This window comes from Dunckerocampus dactyliophorus, chromosome 19, assembly GCF_027744805.1.
Source record: "Dunckerocampus dactyliophorus isolate RoL2022-P2 chromosome 19, RoL_Ddac_1.1, whole genome shotgun sequence".
Lineage (NCBI taxonomy): Eukaryota > Metazoa > Chordata > Actinopteri > Syngnathiformes > Syngnathidae > Dunckerocampus > Dunckerocampus dactyliophorus.
Window position 1 is genome coordinate 20,543,606 of NC_072837.1, and position 13,627 is coordinate 20,557,232.

General features: G+C 43.9%; 3 protein-coding genes across 8 annotated transcripts in view; 2 read left to right on the top strand and 1 right to left on the bottom strand.

Moving 5' to 3' along the window:
* Positions 1-681, top strand: part of mfsd2b (MFSD2 lysolipid transporter B, sphingolipid) — a 37,462-nt gene extending 36,781 nt beyond the window's left edge. For all 4 annotated transcript variants that reach the window (XM_054762051.1, XM_054762050.1, XM_054762048.1 and 1 more), the window contains one exon: positions 1-681. In XM_054762051.1, the coding sequence (XP_054618026.1) occupies positions 1-43 (43 nt within the window). In that variant the 3' untranslated portion in view covers positions 44-681.
* On the bottom strand, positions 625-9,773 carry wdcp (WD repeat and coiled coil containing). Of its 2 annotated transcripts, none has more exons than XM_054762046.1 (4): positions 9,317-9,773; positions 5,833-7,956; positions 1,948-2,068; positions 625-1,795 (listed from the first exon to the last, which is right to left on the bottom strand). In XM_054762046.1, exons 2-4 carry the CDS (start codon positions 7,717-7,719, stop codon positions 1,608-1,610), a joined length of 2,196 nt encoding a protein of 731 aa, XP_054618021.1. In that variant the 5' UTR covers positions 7,720-7,956; positions 9,317-9,773; the 3' UTR covers positions 625-1,607. The 2 variants fall into 2 exon arrangements, with proteins under 2 accessions (XP_054618021.1, XP_054618020.1); XM_054762045.1 differs by having other exon boundaries at positions 5,833-7,720; positions 9,317-9,772.
* fkbp1b (FKBP prolyl isomerase 1B) overlaps positions 9,423-13,627 on the top strand; it is a 25,542-nt gene continuing 21,337 nt past the window's right edge. Inside the window, exons 1-2 of one of the 2 annotated variants that reach the window (XM_054762052.1) lie at positions 9,423-9,906; positions 10,494-10,541. In XM_054762052.1, the coding sequence (XP_054618027.1) occupies positions 9,870-9,906; positions 10,494-10,541 (85 nt within the window). In that variant the 5' untranslated portion in view covers positions 9,423-9,869. The remainder of the gene's footprint in view (positions 9,907-10,493; positions 10,542-13,627) is intronic. The other variant, XM_054762053.1, reaches the window with a different exon arrangement.

The window sequence follows — 13,627 nt, forward strand, 5'->3', positions numbered from 1 at the left end:
GAAACAAAGCAGCAGCTCCAGGGAGGATTTGGGATTGATGTGACGTGAAAGGCGACGCATTCCAGCAGTGCATGCTGGGAAATATGCCTCATTAGTGTATATTACACTGGGAACAGTTTTTAGCAAACATTTTTTGTTTTCATTCTCACACGTACTGTAAAGTCATCATGGAGTAAATAAGATCATTTATACAAATTAATGTACATCAGGGTTTTCTTTTTTTCTTGCTGTGTTTAGCTACACTGTTATTTATTTACGATGACGCCGTTGAAGGAGGAAGGAGATGAATGTGACGCAGAGCAGATTGTGTGTTGTGTTACTTTGTGGAGATGAGCTAGGTATGTAAGCAAAGCAGCAATAATAAAAACATCCTGATTTTTTATTTAACGATAGTTGTGTTCTCCTGCGGCTCCTCTAAGCTACAGTGCAGTCGTGTATTGCTCCCTCTAGTGGTAGGATGTGGTATTGACCTTTCGTACTTCCGCTCAAAAAGGGAAATTTGATGCAATCCAGTAGCCTTTTGTTTTTTTCAACACGGGAGTGATGTCTGGGACAATCAGCGTGGACACCAGGCGAAGTTGAGACAATCAGATTGGCATGGGATGGAGTGTCAGGATGACAACGTTCATGAAAATCTGTTTTTTAATCTGATATCCACAATAAAGCACCTCTTCATCACGATTAGTCTGTTTTTATGGTAAATATTCATTTTGGGTGATTAAATAAAGTGGACCCTCCAAAAGCAAACACTGGCAAGCTAGCACCAAAAAATCTCGCGAGACTTGAGCTCAGTGAGCATCGCAACATACTAATCAAAGATCCTCTGCCTTTAAGAACCTACTGCAAAAAACGCAATGAATGCAAAGATCCTCTAAATAACAGGAGCGTTGTGCTGTTTTTAAAGACCTACTACAAAAACAGTAGCCAAAGATCCCCTCTATACAAAAGGACCATTCTGCTATTTTAAAGGACCTACTAAAAAAATAAAGATCTTCCACGTGCCACGCCTACTCAACTCTTTTTAAGGACCAACTGCAAAAACAGTCACCAAAGATCCTCTATATGCCAGGCCTGCTCTGCTCTTTTTAAGGACCTACTGAAAAACCACAAAGGCAACAGGAGTGTTCTACTGTTTTAAGGAACTCACTGAAAAAAATGTTAATCAAAGATCCTGGAGATGACAGCAATGTGCTCCCAAATTTTGAACGGAACTTGCGGGCCACTCGGATGTCAGGCGGGGCCCACAGACCTCCAACTGAACAACCCCGATCTGAAGGATTAAAACTGTGATGATAACCATAGAACAGGAAATGTACGTTTCTGTGACAAAGGCTGCTCAGTACAAAAAAAGCAAAAGACTAGATGAAACAACAATTAGTAGTTTTCCAGCTGGTATGGATTTCAGCAGTACCTAGAAGAGGCCACTAGGCTACAGCTAGCATTTAATGTTACTGAAAACAATATCATCTTCAGATTAGAATCTTTGTATTAGATTGTAGAAGTTTGGGCTTGTTAGGGTTGAACACTCAAACCAAGACAACCATTAAAAGGACTTTACTGAAAAAAAGTCTTCTGTGTGGTTCAGGCCGGGTGTGTCGGAGGTGGCGCTACGTGGAGGCCTCCGCCATCATCATGTTGGGATTGTGACCGGGGGCCGGACTGGATGAGCAGGAGTTCTCGGGGGTGCGCAGGGTGGATTTACGCATGCCGTTGCGTACGGTGAGCTCCTCTTTGGGGTTGAACGTCAGGGGTACGAAGCCGTCTGCGTCCGCCACCAGGACGATCCACAGGGGGCCTGAAAAAACAAAACCATGAGGAAGTTGCTCAGTGCGTTGCGTGATGCATGCTAACAAGCTTAGCACAGCTAATCTGGAGCGGGCTGCTAATCACCTCCAATTATAGCTGCGGCCATGAGGAGAACAGCAAAAAAACATTGAATAAACGTACCGTGCAGCATCTCCACAATGCTGAGGTTGAAGAGCTCCTGCACGGCGCGCAGACACAACTTGCCGTCACACAGCAGCACCGGCCGCCGCTCGTCGATGAACACGTTCTCAGAAAGCTGCTTCTGCAAAGGCGGAACAAAGTCAGCGATACGTCATATAAGCAAGCAGAGGCGTTACGTCTTGACCGAGACACAGTTTTAGCTAGCAGACACTTGCTTTTGCAGGGACTCAATCGTAACAATAAAACATATTGGAACATGCCAGTCACGCCCACAAGGATGTTTTCACGACAAACTATAGGGTCTGACAGCGGAGGAACCAGAACTAAGACAGAAGGAAACGACCATCATGTACCGCATGGGGCATCCTGCACTTGTTTCTGATGCTTTCATCGCAAAAGTGTCCTCACGTCTGAACCCCATCCCAATCACTGCAAATGATCTTCAAATCAGACTACAGTCAAACCTGTCTTAGCGGCCACCTTTATAGAATGGCGACCTGCCTATAACAGCCACTGAAAAATCCCCCAAAGCAAATTTATATGTTATAGACCCTGTGTATAGCAGTCACCTGTCCAACGCGGCCAGCGGCCACCCATTTTGTCTCCCTTGGTCAATATCTGACCGCATATGGCGGCCAAATTACCGACTCAAGTAGAAGCTTCATGCACGAAAAAGTTTTGTTTTTCAATCAATGAAGCCGTCGTGTGTAGACTTTAATTACTGAGTCCTAGCTCAGTCACAAGCATTCACAAGATCCACACAAACTGTCAGTTGTTCCACATAAAAAAGCAGTCTTCTTTTGAGCTTGCTATTTCCTGGTCAAACATGTAACTTTAAGAGCATTTGCACCAAAACATTACCGCAAAGTAGGCTGGGAACAGGACGTGCACCCAGCGACATCCTGAAGCCGTCTTCTTTTCCGTTCGCTACTAGTCTGTTAACTTGTCAGTGTTATTCAGCTCCGAAGCAAAGAAGGAAACTTCTCCTGTTGCTTCTGCCAACTTTATTTATTGAACGCGGCCACCAGACAGCAGCTCAGAACACACACACATCTCTCAGCATCGTCTCTCCTTCCTGCTTTCCCACAAGGCAAAGGTTAAACAAGCCCCACTACATACAGTAGCTGTCCAGGCAATGCCTGTAACAAGTGACACTGTTTATTTCCTGGTGTGAGACAATGTGCACAATGTGTGTCAATGCTGTAATGCTGCTTGTTGTGGGGAAGGAGAGACTCACGTCGCCGATGCACTTTAATGGCTTTATTAACAGCGGAGAACACTGCAGGACTTTACATCCACGCCAACATAAACACACTTCCCAACTCTCTCCAAACTCACAGCTAGCACTGAGCCTAGCTCTCCTGCTCGGGACGCCCACCGTCACTTCCCGTCACTTCCTGATGAACTAAAGCTGTAATGACACTCTGCCGGATAAAAAGTAAAATATTAAAAGCAAGCGTAAGACATTACTAGCACAGCTTTGTTCTGTGGGTCGTGGATATATTCTATCAGTTATTATTAAGCCTCTAGCTTCCTTTTAGTAAGTAAAAACCTTGGCTATGATTGCACTACATTGTCATGTAGACCTACAAAGTACACTTGGAAGAACAAGAGGTGAATAAATGTATTGCAACTGATGTGAAACTGATGAGGGGTAGGATTAAATAAGCTTTGCTTCTTACTACTCCTTTTTGAACATGCAAAATTGTGAATTGTACTATGTGATGTGCTACTGTTTGACTCATATGCATGTTCAGGATGAATTAAAACCATGAACCATGAACCATGATAATAACAAGACAAAGTGCTGTACAACTTTTATCCGCAGTCCGCAGTGCCCTCTACTGGTCAACATTATTATTATTATTATTTTCCCCTTTTTTTTCTTTTTTTTCCCTCTACTGGTCAACATTCAAACTGGACACCAACCTGTCTATAGAGGCCACCTGTCTAAAGCGGCCACTTTTGCAGACTCCCTCTAGTGGCCGCTATAGACAAGTTTGACTGTACTTTCCTTATTTCAAGCAAAACATTCTGCCAGTGGGGTCAGCAAAAGTTGCTTGGCTGCAATTCTTACAACTGGAATGTTTCTCCGGTGACTATAATGAGAATATAAGGAGTCTTTAAAAATAAGCACATTGTTCTTCATCACAAAGTGTAGCTAGATTTAAATCTACTGTTGTGATTCCATACAAGGTTAGAAGTCAACTGCTCTTTTAGAACATTCTTACAATGAGATCACATGTGCTTTTATGAGGTGGATTTCAGCAAAAATGCTTTTCCATATTGTAGTATTTTCTTACAACCGCTATCACATGTACAGTAGGTATGTTTACGGGAGGACGCCAGTACTCCTCTGTTCCGCACAGATGTCTTTTGTTGGCATGTTAGTTTTCAACAAGCATGATGCAAATTATGTGGATGGAACCTTTTGTTCCAGTGTGTGACTGCATTGAAGACATGATGAGGATTCTTTTTTGGCATGATTTGCACGTAAATACACTCGTTTTTACATTGATGAACTCGATAGAAGAGAGTATATTTTCTTGAATGGAGTTGAATATAATATGACACATTTAGACAGATAGATTGCAGTGAACATGCTCCATGAAATGTGCTATGCAGCCTTCACATCCAGTCCCGAACCAGCAAATCATCTGTGAAGAATAATCCAAATAAGGTTTTTAGCTTGATATTCGAAAAACAACTCATTTCTGGCAAAACCATATCCTGATAAGAAATGGCCAATTGTGCTTTCTGAGTACAAGATTATTTTTCTGAAGTGAAAATTGCCAGACAAGATATTTTTTCTTTTGAAGAAGAAACTAAGAAATGGTTGCTAAAAATGGGAGTTTCTGCAGCGTAAGACAGTGACATGTGTTGTGTGCCCCACAGCCCCATGTGAAGAGACGCAGCAAAAACTCCATTTCAAGAAAGCAAGAAAGTCACATTTTAAGCAACCGTTGATTATTTTTGTCCTAAAAAGAAATAAACATGCTGTCTTACAATTTTCACTTGAGAAAAATAAAAAATCTTGTATTAAGAAAGCATAGCTAGCCAATTCTTATCAGGATATGTTTTCCAGAAATGAGTTCTTTTGTCTAATAACAAGCTGAAAACCTCATTTAGATTCTTCTTCAGCAACAAATAAATATGAATATAAATATATATATATATATATACTTAAATTAACAGCAAAAACTGATCACCTAACTTTCTAAATTTAATAAAGGATTTAGAAATACAGTATATCTAAAGATTTGCTGATTTCAGAACAACACTGCAATTTTTATTCAAGATATAATAAATGATCTTGTATTAAGAATCTAATCAAGATATGTTTTCCAGAAATGAGTTCTTTTGTCTAATAACCTTCATCATTATCAACAACAGATGAAGAATATTTGTCTCCAGTGAAAAATAAAAGTGAGTTCTAAACTTTTTATATTTAAGAAACTAAATGTCAAGATTTGCTGGTTCGGGACGGGATGTGAAGGCTACACAGCACATTTCATGGAGCGTATTCACTGCAATCTATCTGTGTAAATGTGTCATATTGTTCAACTCCATTTAAGAAAATATACTCTCTTCTATTGAGTTCATCAATGTAAAAATGAGTGAATTTCCATGCAAGAAAAAGATTCCAGTTCTAAGAATTGCAGCCAAGCAACTTTTGCTGACCCCACTGGCAGAATGTTTTGCTTGAAATAAGGAAAGTAGTCTGATTTGAAGATCATTTGGGCTTCTGTTTTTGCAGTGGATTGTGTAGAAGACGGCGTGGGGCGTAGAGGGCACCAAAGAGCTCAAGAGTCAAGTCACGCTAACAGCAAAGAAGATGAGTGGAAACTAGAAAACAACGGAGGACGCTGTTAGCTGGAAACGTACCTGACATGTGATGTTGACGTAAGGGGGCTCTCCGGTGCTGGGGTAGATGCTCAGAACCTTCTTCCCGTTCTGCGTGTAGTCCCGGATCTCGCTCAGGCAATGCTGCACGTCTGCAAAGCGAGCAAACAGCCGCTCGGTGTTGCAGACCAGCTGCTCCAGCGCTCGCTCCCGGCCTGGGCCGACCCCACCTCCGAGCCTCTCCTGGACGGGCGGAGGCGCCGGCACTGCCTCCGCGTTCAGCTCCGGGCAAGGCGACGCTGCCCGGCCGGACTCCCGGCAGGCCTGGCCGGCCACCGCCAAGCTGGCCATGCGGCTGACGTGGTCGGCGTCAAAGTTCTCGACTGCGACAGAAGAGGATGCGCTGGACTGGGTTGTTTCCAAAGAGAAGTCCACGGAGCTGGTTACGGGACTGGCCTCGCCACTCCTCACCTCCTCCACCAGCCGACGTCTGCTTCCGGGTGAACGGACAACGCCCATGCCTGGCAGCACAAAGTCCTTTATCCCCGGGCGCTCCCTGTCCTCCGAGTACGTCCTAATCCCAGGAAAATTACAGGGAGACTCCGGGTTGAGAGGGGAGGGAGCTGGCGAGATGCCACCCTCTCTGTCGCACATCAACTCTTTGGCTAAAAGGCAAAGGATGTATTTTTCCGTGTTGGAGGACGGAAGAAAGGCGGGGTCCATGGACTTCTGGCGGCCCACCATCAGCAGGAGCACCTTGTCGCTGAGGAAGCACACCCCCTTGGGCCTGTCGTTGGCCTGTAGGGAGATCTGCTGGATGTTGGGCATGGCTGACGGCGTGATGCAGTAGACCAGCACCATGTTGCAAGTGTTGGATGCCACGGCCACAGTAGAAGCCCGGGGATCAAAAGCCACAATATCCGGCACCAGGATCCCGGGGATGCTGACTCTGCGGGTGGTGGTGACCTTGCGCTCGTATGTGATCAAGACCAGGTGCGATGAGTCCTGGCCTGAGCCCGTTACCGCATCCTTGCGTCGAAGGTGAATAAGGGGGCTCGGGTCTGAACGGCGGTGCTTGGCGAGCAGGTGGGTGAGGTCCAGGGGGCCCAAGCTGGTCGCGTGGGACCTCTCTGACTCAAAGGATCGTCTCCTTGAGTCCAGAGGGGGGTCATTTTCCAGAGTCTGGCTCTGCGGTGGGTCTGCCTCAGGTGGCATCTCGAAGGCCATGCCGGCGTTCAGCCCGCAGAGTTTCTCCAAAGGCAGCTCTGTTGCCACAGCAACCTGAGAGTCCCCTGTGGCCTCCATGGCACAGATGTAGCCCCCCACATCAAAGATGGGGCAGAAGGAGCAGACCACCAGGCTCTTGTGGATGTCGTTCCAGACGTAGGAGTGAAGCTCACTGCCGATGGCCACCACCAGCCGGGTGCCATCTTTAGTCCAGCAAGCGCAGTGGATCAGTCCACTACCTTTGATGTCCACTTTGGTCCTCCTGTTGTCCACTCTAACGGAAAACAGCACCGACGCATCCCTCTTGGTCAGGAGGGCTAGGATGTCCAGTTTGGGATGCCAGACGCAGCCCTGAGGGAGCAGCGGAAAGGGCTCGCTCATCTCGCAAGTCTGAGTGCACAGCAGCTTGTTGTGCTCCAGTGTGCTCAGCTGCAGCTGCCAGACGCTGACGTGCTTCTTGTGCTGCACAGCCAGCAGGGCGGGCGAGTCCGGGCAGCACAGCGGCCCCCAGAAGAGCCCCAGGACGTGCTCAAACTGCCCGATCACATTAGTGTCGCCAAACTTGACCTCTCCGTGGACGAAGTACAGCGCCGTCAGACACACCTGCCTGCCGTCGGTCCAGGCGATGCCGTGCATGGGGTGAATGGCCCGGTGCAGCGTGTTGACCCCGCTTCGCAGCAGCTTGGCCTTGCCCAGGTCCATCCTGGCGGCAGGAGAAACCAAGACAATTCAAAAAGCAACCATTAGCGGCAACAGCAGCGTGATCCAGGTGGGTGAGGAGTGACAACCAGCAGTGCAGATTAAGAAAAGCCTCTCCTGCATCTCCTTCCACGTAGGCAGCCTAATCCGCTGGCCTGAGCCGAGGTGGCCGTGGCGAGTGCTAATAGCTGATTAAAGCTATTAGATGACCTTTGAGGACCCGAGGCATGCTGACATTGACTAAAGAAACGAAACACATGGCAGCATATCATAGCAATACCATGCAAACGAGCCACCTGGCTGTGAATACAATCTTAAACTGGGCACTGATGATGTATAAAAGTAGAACCCAATGACCCACAAGGAGCCCACAAGAACCTCAAAACAAAACATTCCAGTCCATCCATCCATCCATCCATCCATTTTCTATGCCGCTTCTCCTCACTAGGGTTGCGGGGAACATTCCAGTCATACATTTTAAAAAACAAGCTAGTAGCTAGTTTGTTTTGTTTACAATATCTACACACCAGTTTATATGAGCAAACGGGTGTTCAATGGAGGTACAACCAATAAAAACGCATAAAATACAATTTATAAAATGTGGTATTGGCAATTATAACATTTCCACAAGTTTCTTTATCAGGCCACAAAAGTTACGATTTGGCAGGATATGTGTTTGGGTTGAGAAGAAGTTTGTTTGAAAGTGTTTTACTCTAGCCCACAGGTGTCAAACTCAAGGCCCGGGGGGCAAATTTGGCCTGCCGTATCATTTTATATGGCCCACGAAAGCCTTGAAATAAAGCATGTCGAAAGGACACTTATTTTAATGTTATTTAAAAATATATTTGTGTATATATTGTAATTGTGTTATTATTATTGTCTTTACCTTTTTCAGCTTTATTTTTCATTATTTTACTTTTATACTATTGTAAAATTATATTTATATAGTATTTTTATATGTATGCTGTACAGTATGCTGTTATTTGTTATTTTTTACTTAATATAAATGTATTTAAATTAGTAAATATTGTAATATATAAAAAAAAATATTTTTACAATTATAAAAAATGTGGTTTTTAAAACATATTTTTACAGCAATTTAAGAAACATTTACCATTGCATTTACAATAAATTAAAAAATATATTTAAGTGAAAACAAAATGAATGTTGCTAACAAAAACAACTTTCAAAAATATATTTTTTCATCAAAAAGACAATCTTTCTTGCTAAATGTATTTGTTGTCAATATTGACAGAAAACCTTATATTTTTTTTGTTGTCAAATCCAATTTAAATGACTATTTAATTTTTTTATTTTTAATGAAAAAATAATGTAATAATTAATTAACAAAATTATAAAATAGAATTATAAAAGTGGCCCTTTTAAGGAATAACCATAACTGCGATGCGGCCTACGGTGAAAACGAGTTTGACGCCCCTGCTCTCGCCTGTTAGAGCAAATTCTGATGAAGAATAACATTAGTACGAATGATTTCTATAGTTAGCTCTACAGTAGCTCCACCTTAAACTAGCTAACATACACAAACATCTAGCGACTAAAACATTGCTTGGATATTAGTTTAATTGTTCTAAACACGTACCTTGTCTAATGTTTAGTATTTCTTGTGAACGTTATCCCGCTGATCTTCACATTTTGCCGGCGAAAAAGCGACCCGAACGTTCACGATCAATGACCCGGAAGTGATTCTCATCGTCGCCGTGCTTGATGTAAGATGCATTACGGGAAATGTAGTTGAGTTCGAAGACAGAGCTGCTTTTACATGTTGTCGGCGCGGTTTGCCTGCAGATTGAAAATACCCAAATTAAATCAACAAGAGGAGACATTTGTGTATGCAGTCGTTGAGATTTGAGCTTACTAAACAACCGAAATCACTTAGTTCTCCACACAACCGCGGAGTGGCGCCATCTTGTAATGTAGCAACAACCAAGACTACTACTACTACTACTACTACTACTACAAACGGTGCGAGTTGACAAAACGAGCTCTCATCTCGGACTGGGAGGCTCTCGGCTGTTGGCGGGCGTGTGACTGCATATGCTGTCCTGCGGCAGACACCGAGTGAATACAAGGGGAAACGCTCTCTTGGGAAGGCCTTATGCTCCACGGCTAGGACTGGAAGAAGTATTGGAAACATGGGCGTGGAAGTAGAAACAATATCTCCCGGTGATGGTGAGCTTTGCTACTTCGGGGATTCCTATTGCCACACTACTGTGGTTTATGGTATATATATATATATATATATATATATATATATATATATATATATATATATATATATATGTATATGTTAACTGGGTTATCTATGTGCTTAACTAGCTACATATGAATTCTCCATCTTAGTTCATTGTCATCTGTAGCCTGAGCACATCTTGCTACTAGAACGCTGTATGAACGCTCAAATTGGGTTTTATATTGAAATTGAAGCACGTATCCCTAAAGAGTTTATCCCTATGTGAAATTATACAAAATAGAGGATAATATCAATAAAGATATGCTATTACCTGATAAGTACATCGCAGCTTATCATATCAACCTGAACGTATGCCCCCTAGTGGCTGTAAGCAGAATAGTGATGACGTAAGAGCAAGCTGATCACATGTTTTACTAGCATTGTGACGACATTCTTACAGTACAATGTCACCATTGATAATAGTACATGTCAATTCTTAGTATAAAATGGGTATAAGTAAAAAATATCTATTCTATATTTACCTATGTGTATTTTTATCATAATGTCAAATATTTGTTTCCCACAGGAAGCACATTTCCAAAGAAGGGTCAGACGTGTGTTGTTCATTACATTGGTGAGTAAGTCTGTCTTATGCTACATAAGTCTGTCTTTCTTGTGTCCTCATGTGAGACATGCGGATACGTCCTATTGCACTGTGCTTCGTGTATTGCGATGCTAACATGCATGCCTGCTTTTTGGAACATCTGACAGGAGGACGCTGCCACGCCCCAGACCTTATGTTGTCCTCTATTTTGTCCTTTTTTGACAAATTATGTTTTTTTTAAGATGAATTGAACGTTGCGACAGTGGAGCGGTCAGGACAATAAGAGCAGCTCAGAGCTTTTTGTGATGCTCATTTTCACTTCCATTGCGATGGCTTGCCTTTTCTTTGGTGCAGTGCCGCCTGGGGGACATAATGAAGTGTCCAGTGGAGATCCTCAGATAGATGAACCACAGGGTACCTGAAGCCGGAGAGCACTTCATAGCTGTCCCTCTGATGTGCAATGGTGAAAAGGGCCTCCTTGGTCAGCATTTTGTCCCATATTGTCCATGCTGTGTCATGTTTTCCCATGCTATCCCTTATGTTGTCTCCCATGTCTTGTCGTGTGGTTTCATGTGGTCCCATGTCGCAGATGCTAGCCCACATTCACAGTCCAGTATGTCTGTGCGTTTCCTACATTGTCCCTTTGTTCGGTCTCTGGGTGGGTGAGTGCAACGCTGAGACATCGGGGACAGACATTTGGGTTAGCGTGTGCCTCAGGGTGCTTGCGTCCAGACAAGTAGGTCAGACAGAAAGCAAACAAAAAAGTCAGTGGCGGTATCATCGCTGTGCCTGAGGATCAGCAGGTTTATGACACCGCTATAAAAGCTAGCTAGCGTAGGCTTTGTTGTAAACGCGTGCATGCTGAGACACCGACAAGACGCTGACGCTCAGACCAATTGTTGTCTGACTGGTGTCGTGTCAACACCACAATGTGCTACCATGTTTGTAGGATGTCTCCAGTGTGTGTGAATCACATTCTCTCACTCCCCACCCGTCTGTCCTTTTTACTTGCTGCTGCTCGAGCACGGCGCGAAAACCCCCAAAGAGCAATAAACCTGTTGTTGAGTCTGCCAGTGGAAATGAGTGGCACCAACGTTAGGCTTTGGCCAGAGGATTTGTGGATGTGGAATGGGTTTGTTTTCCTAGCGAGCAGTACTCCATTGGCTACGTCTCAGTTGTCGGAATTTATGAATGGTACCTGGGGAACAGCTAAGGTGGAACACAGTCCATTCCGTATTGCTCATCAACATCAGATTTTTGCGCTTTTATAAAATTTTGTAGAAGGAATCTGTTCATGTGTCAAACTGTGGGCATGGTAGAACAGACTTGCACTTGATGCACAGCTGGTAGACCATGCTGATGTAGATTTTGTTTGGTGAAGGTTTTACTCTTTGATGATTTGTTTCTTCATGCATTACAAATCTGCTTTTCTCATCAAGACCTATTTATCAAGATCACACGGCTATGAAATGCTAAACACTAGCACACTAACGAGGGAAAGGCTTCTTGAGATGTCATCTGTACTTCTGTGAAGAAGGTGTCGGACGTTTCACTCCTCATCCGAAGAGCTTCGTCAGCGAACGAATAAGTGCTGGTAGCCTAGGCCTTAAATATAGTAAGAGTGGGCGGAATTGGTGTGCCAACACCCTCCTTCTATTGGTTCCTTACACTAAGCCTGGGCGGAGTAGTGGTATAATCCTCTCCTGCTATTAACACCTCCGATAAAAGGGAAGTGTCGCTCCCTGAGTTGGGTATGAACGACTCTGATACTGGCTCGATAGCATCTATTGTTCTGGCTCGGCCCTGGCTTCACCTCCTTTGCAAGACTAAGAGCTGTGGGTTTTGGTGTCAGTAACCTGCTGAACACAGGGTCCAAATTAAACCTCAAACCACCATTGCGATTCAATGATGGGTTCTGTTGTTTGACAAAAATTGCTTCCTTTACTCCTCTTTCAAACCATCTGTTTTTTTTGGCCAAAATCTTTACCTCGCTGTCCTCAAAAGAGTGATTGGTTGCTTTAAGGTGTAGATGTACTGCTGATTGAGGACCACTCGAATTGTCCCTGCGATGTTGATAAAGCCTTTTTTGGAGCATTTGCTTAGTTTCCCCAATGTAGTGCTCTTTGCATTCCTCATCTTTACAGTGGATGTAATACACCACATTGCTCTGTTTTTGGTTTGGAGCCTTGTCTTTAGGATGCACTAATTTTTGTCTCAGGGTATTTACTGGTTTGAAATAGGTAGGAATTTTGTGTTGCCATAAGATCCTCTGGAGTTTTTCGGAGACCCCCGCTACATAAGGGACTACCACTCCTCTCCTTTTTGCTTCTGTGGGCTTTTGGGTTTCTTTCCCAATAGAAAGAGGGTGTTGGCACACCAATTCCGCCCACTCTTACTGTATTTAAGGCCTAGGCTACCAGCACTTATTAGTTCGCTGACGAAGCTTTTTGGATGAGGAGCGAAACGTCCGACACCTTCTTCACAGAAGTACAGATGACGTCTCAAGAAGTCTTTCCCTTGATGGACAACTCGTGTACGACTGAGAGCTTACACAGACACTAGCACACTAAGTATTTATTTGTTTTTTGCACCAATATGAGTGTTAGAGGTCCCACAATAGTGTATTAGATGTGTGCGACAGGACGACACAGATGTTAGTTAGCTAAAGTGCTAGCATTCCGCTCACATTTTAACAGCAACATCGTGCCAGCTTAGCCTATTTGCTGAGGAAAACAACATGATCAAACGTAGAGCTCCCACGCCTGTAGCTGACAGTTGGTAGAGCGCCAGGCTGACTTTTAAGATGTGTAGCAAAGCCTTTGTATTGTTTCAGAAACATGAAGGAGTTGATTTGTGTTGATTGGAGTTTTGGTGCTTATAAACAGGCTGTAGGGACACATAGGACAACTATTAGGACATCAACATAATATGGGACCTTTGAAAGTTAGTTGCAGCAACCTAGCAGCATATCATGAGGGGAGTAAAGGAGGTGGAAGTGCTTAAATTGATATGATACATGGCGAGTAGAGGGTATTTTTGCTCCAAACATAATTGCTGCAGTCTTTTGAACTTGGTCACATGGTGTAGTTTGTGTAGGGGCGGGTCAGACACGTTGC

What these genes read in the sequence shown, in the direction of transcription:
- wdcp (XM_054762046.1), bottom strand. Translation starts at nt 7,719, where the DNA reads ATGGACCTGGGCAAGGCCAAGCTGCTGCGAAGCGGGGTCAACACGCTG. An exon ending in ACGTCAACATCACATGTCAG is followed by an intron (nt 2,069 to 5,832) that starts GTACGTTTCCAG and finishes CCGCCTTTGCAG; the next exon opens with AAGCAGCTTTCTGAGAACGT. An exon ending in CATTGTGGAGATGCTGCACG is followed by an intron (nt 1,796 to 1,947) that starts GTACGTTTATTC and finishes TTGTTTTTTCAG; the next exon opens with GCCCCCTGTGGATCGTCCTG.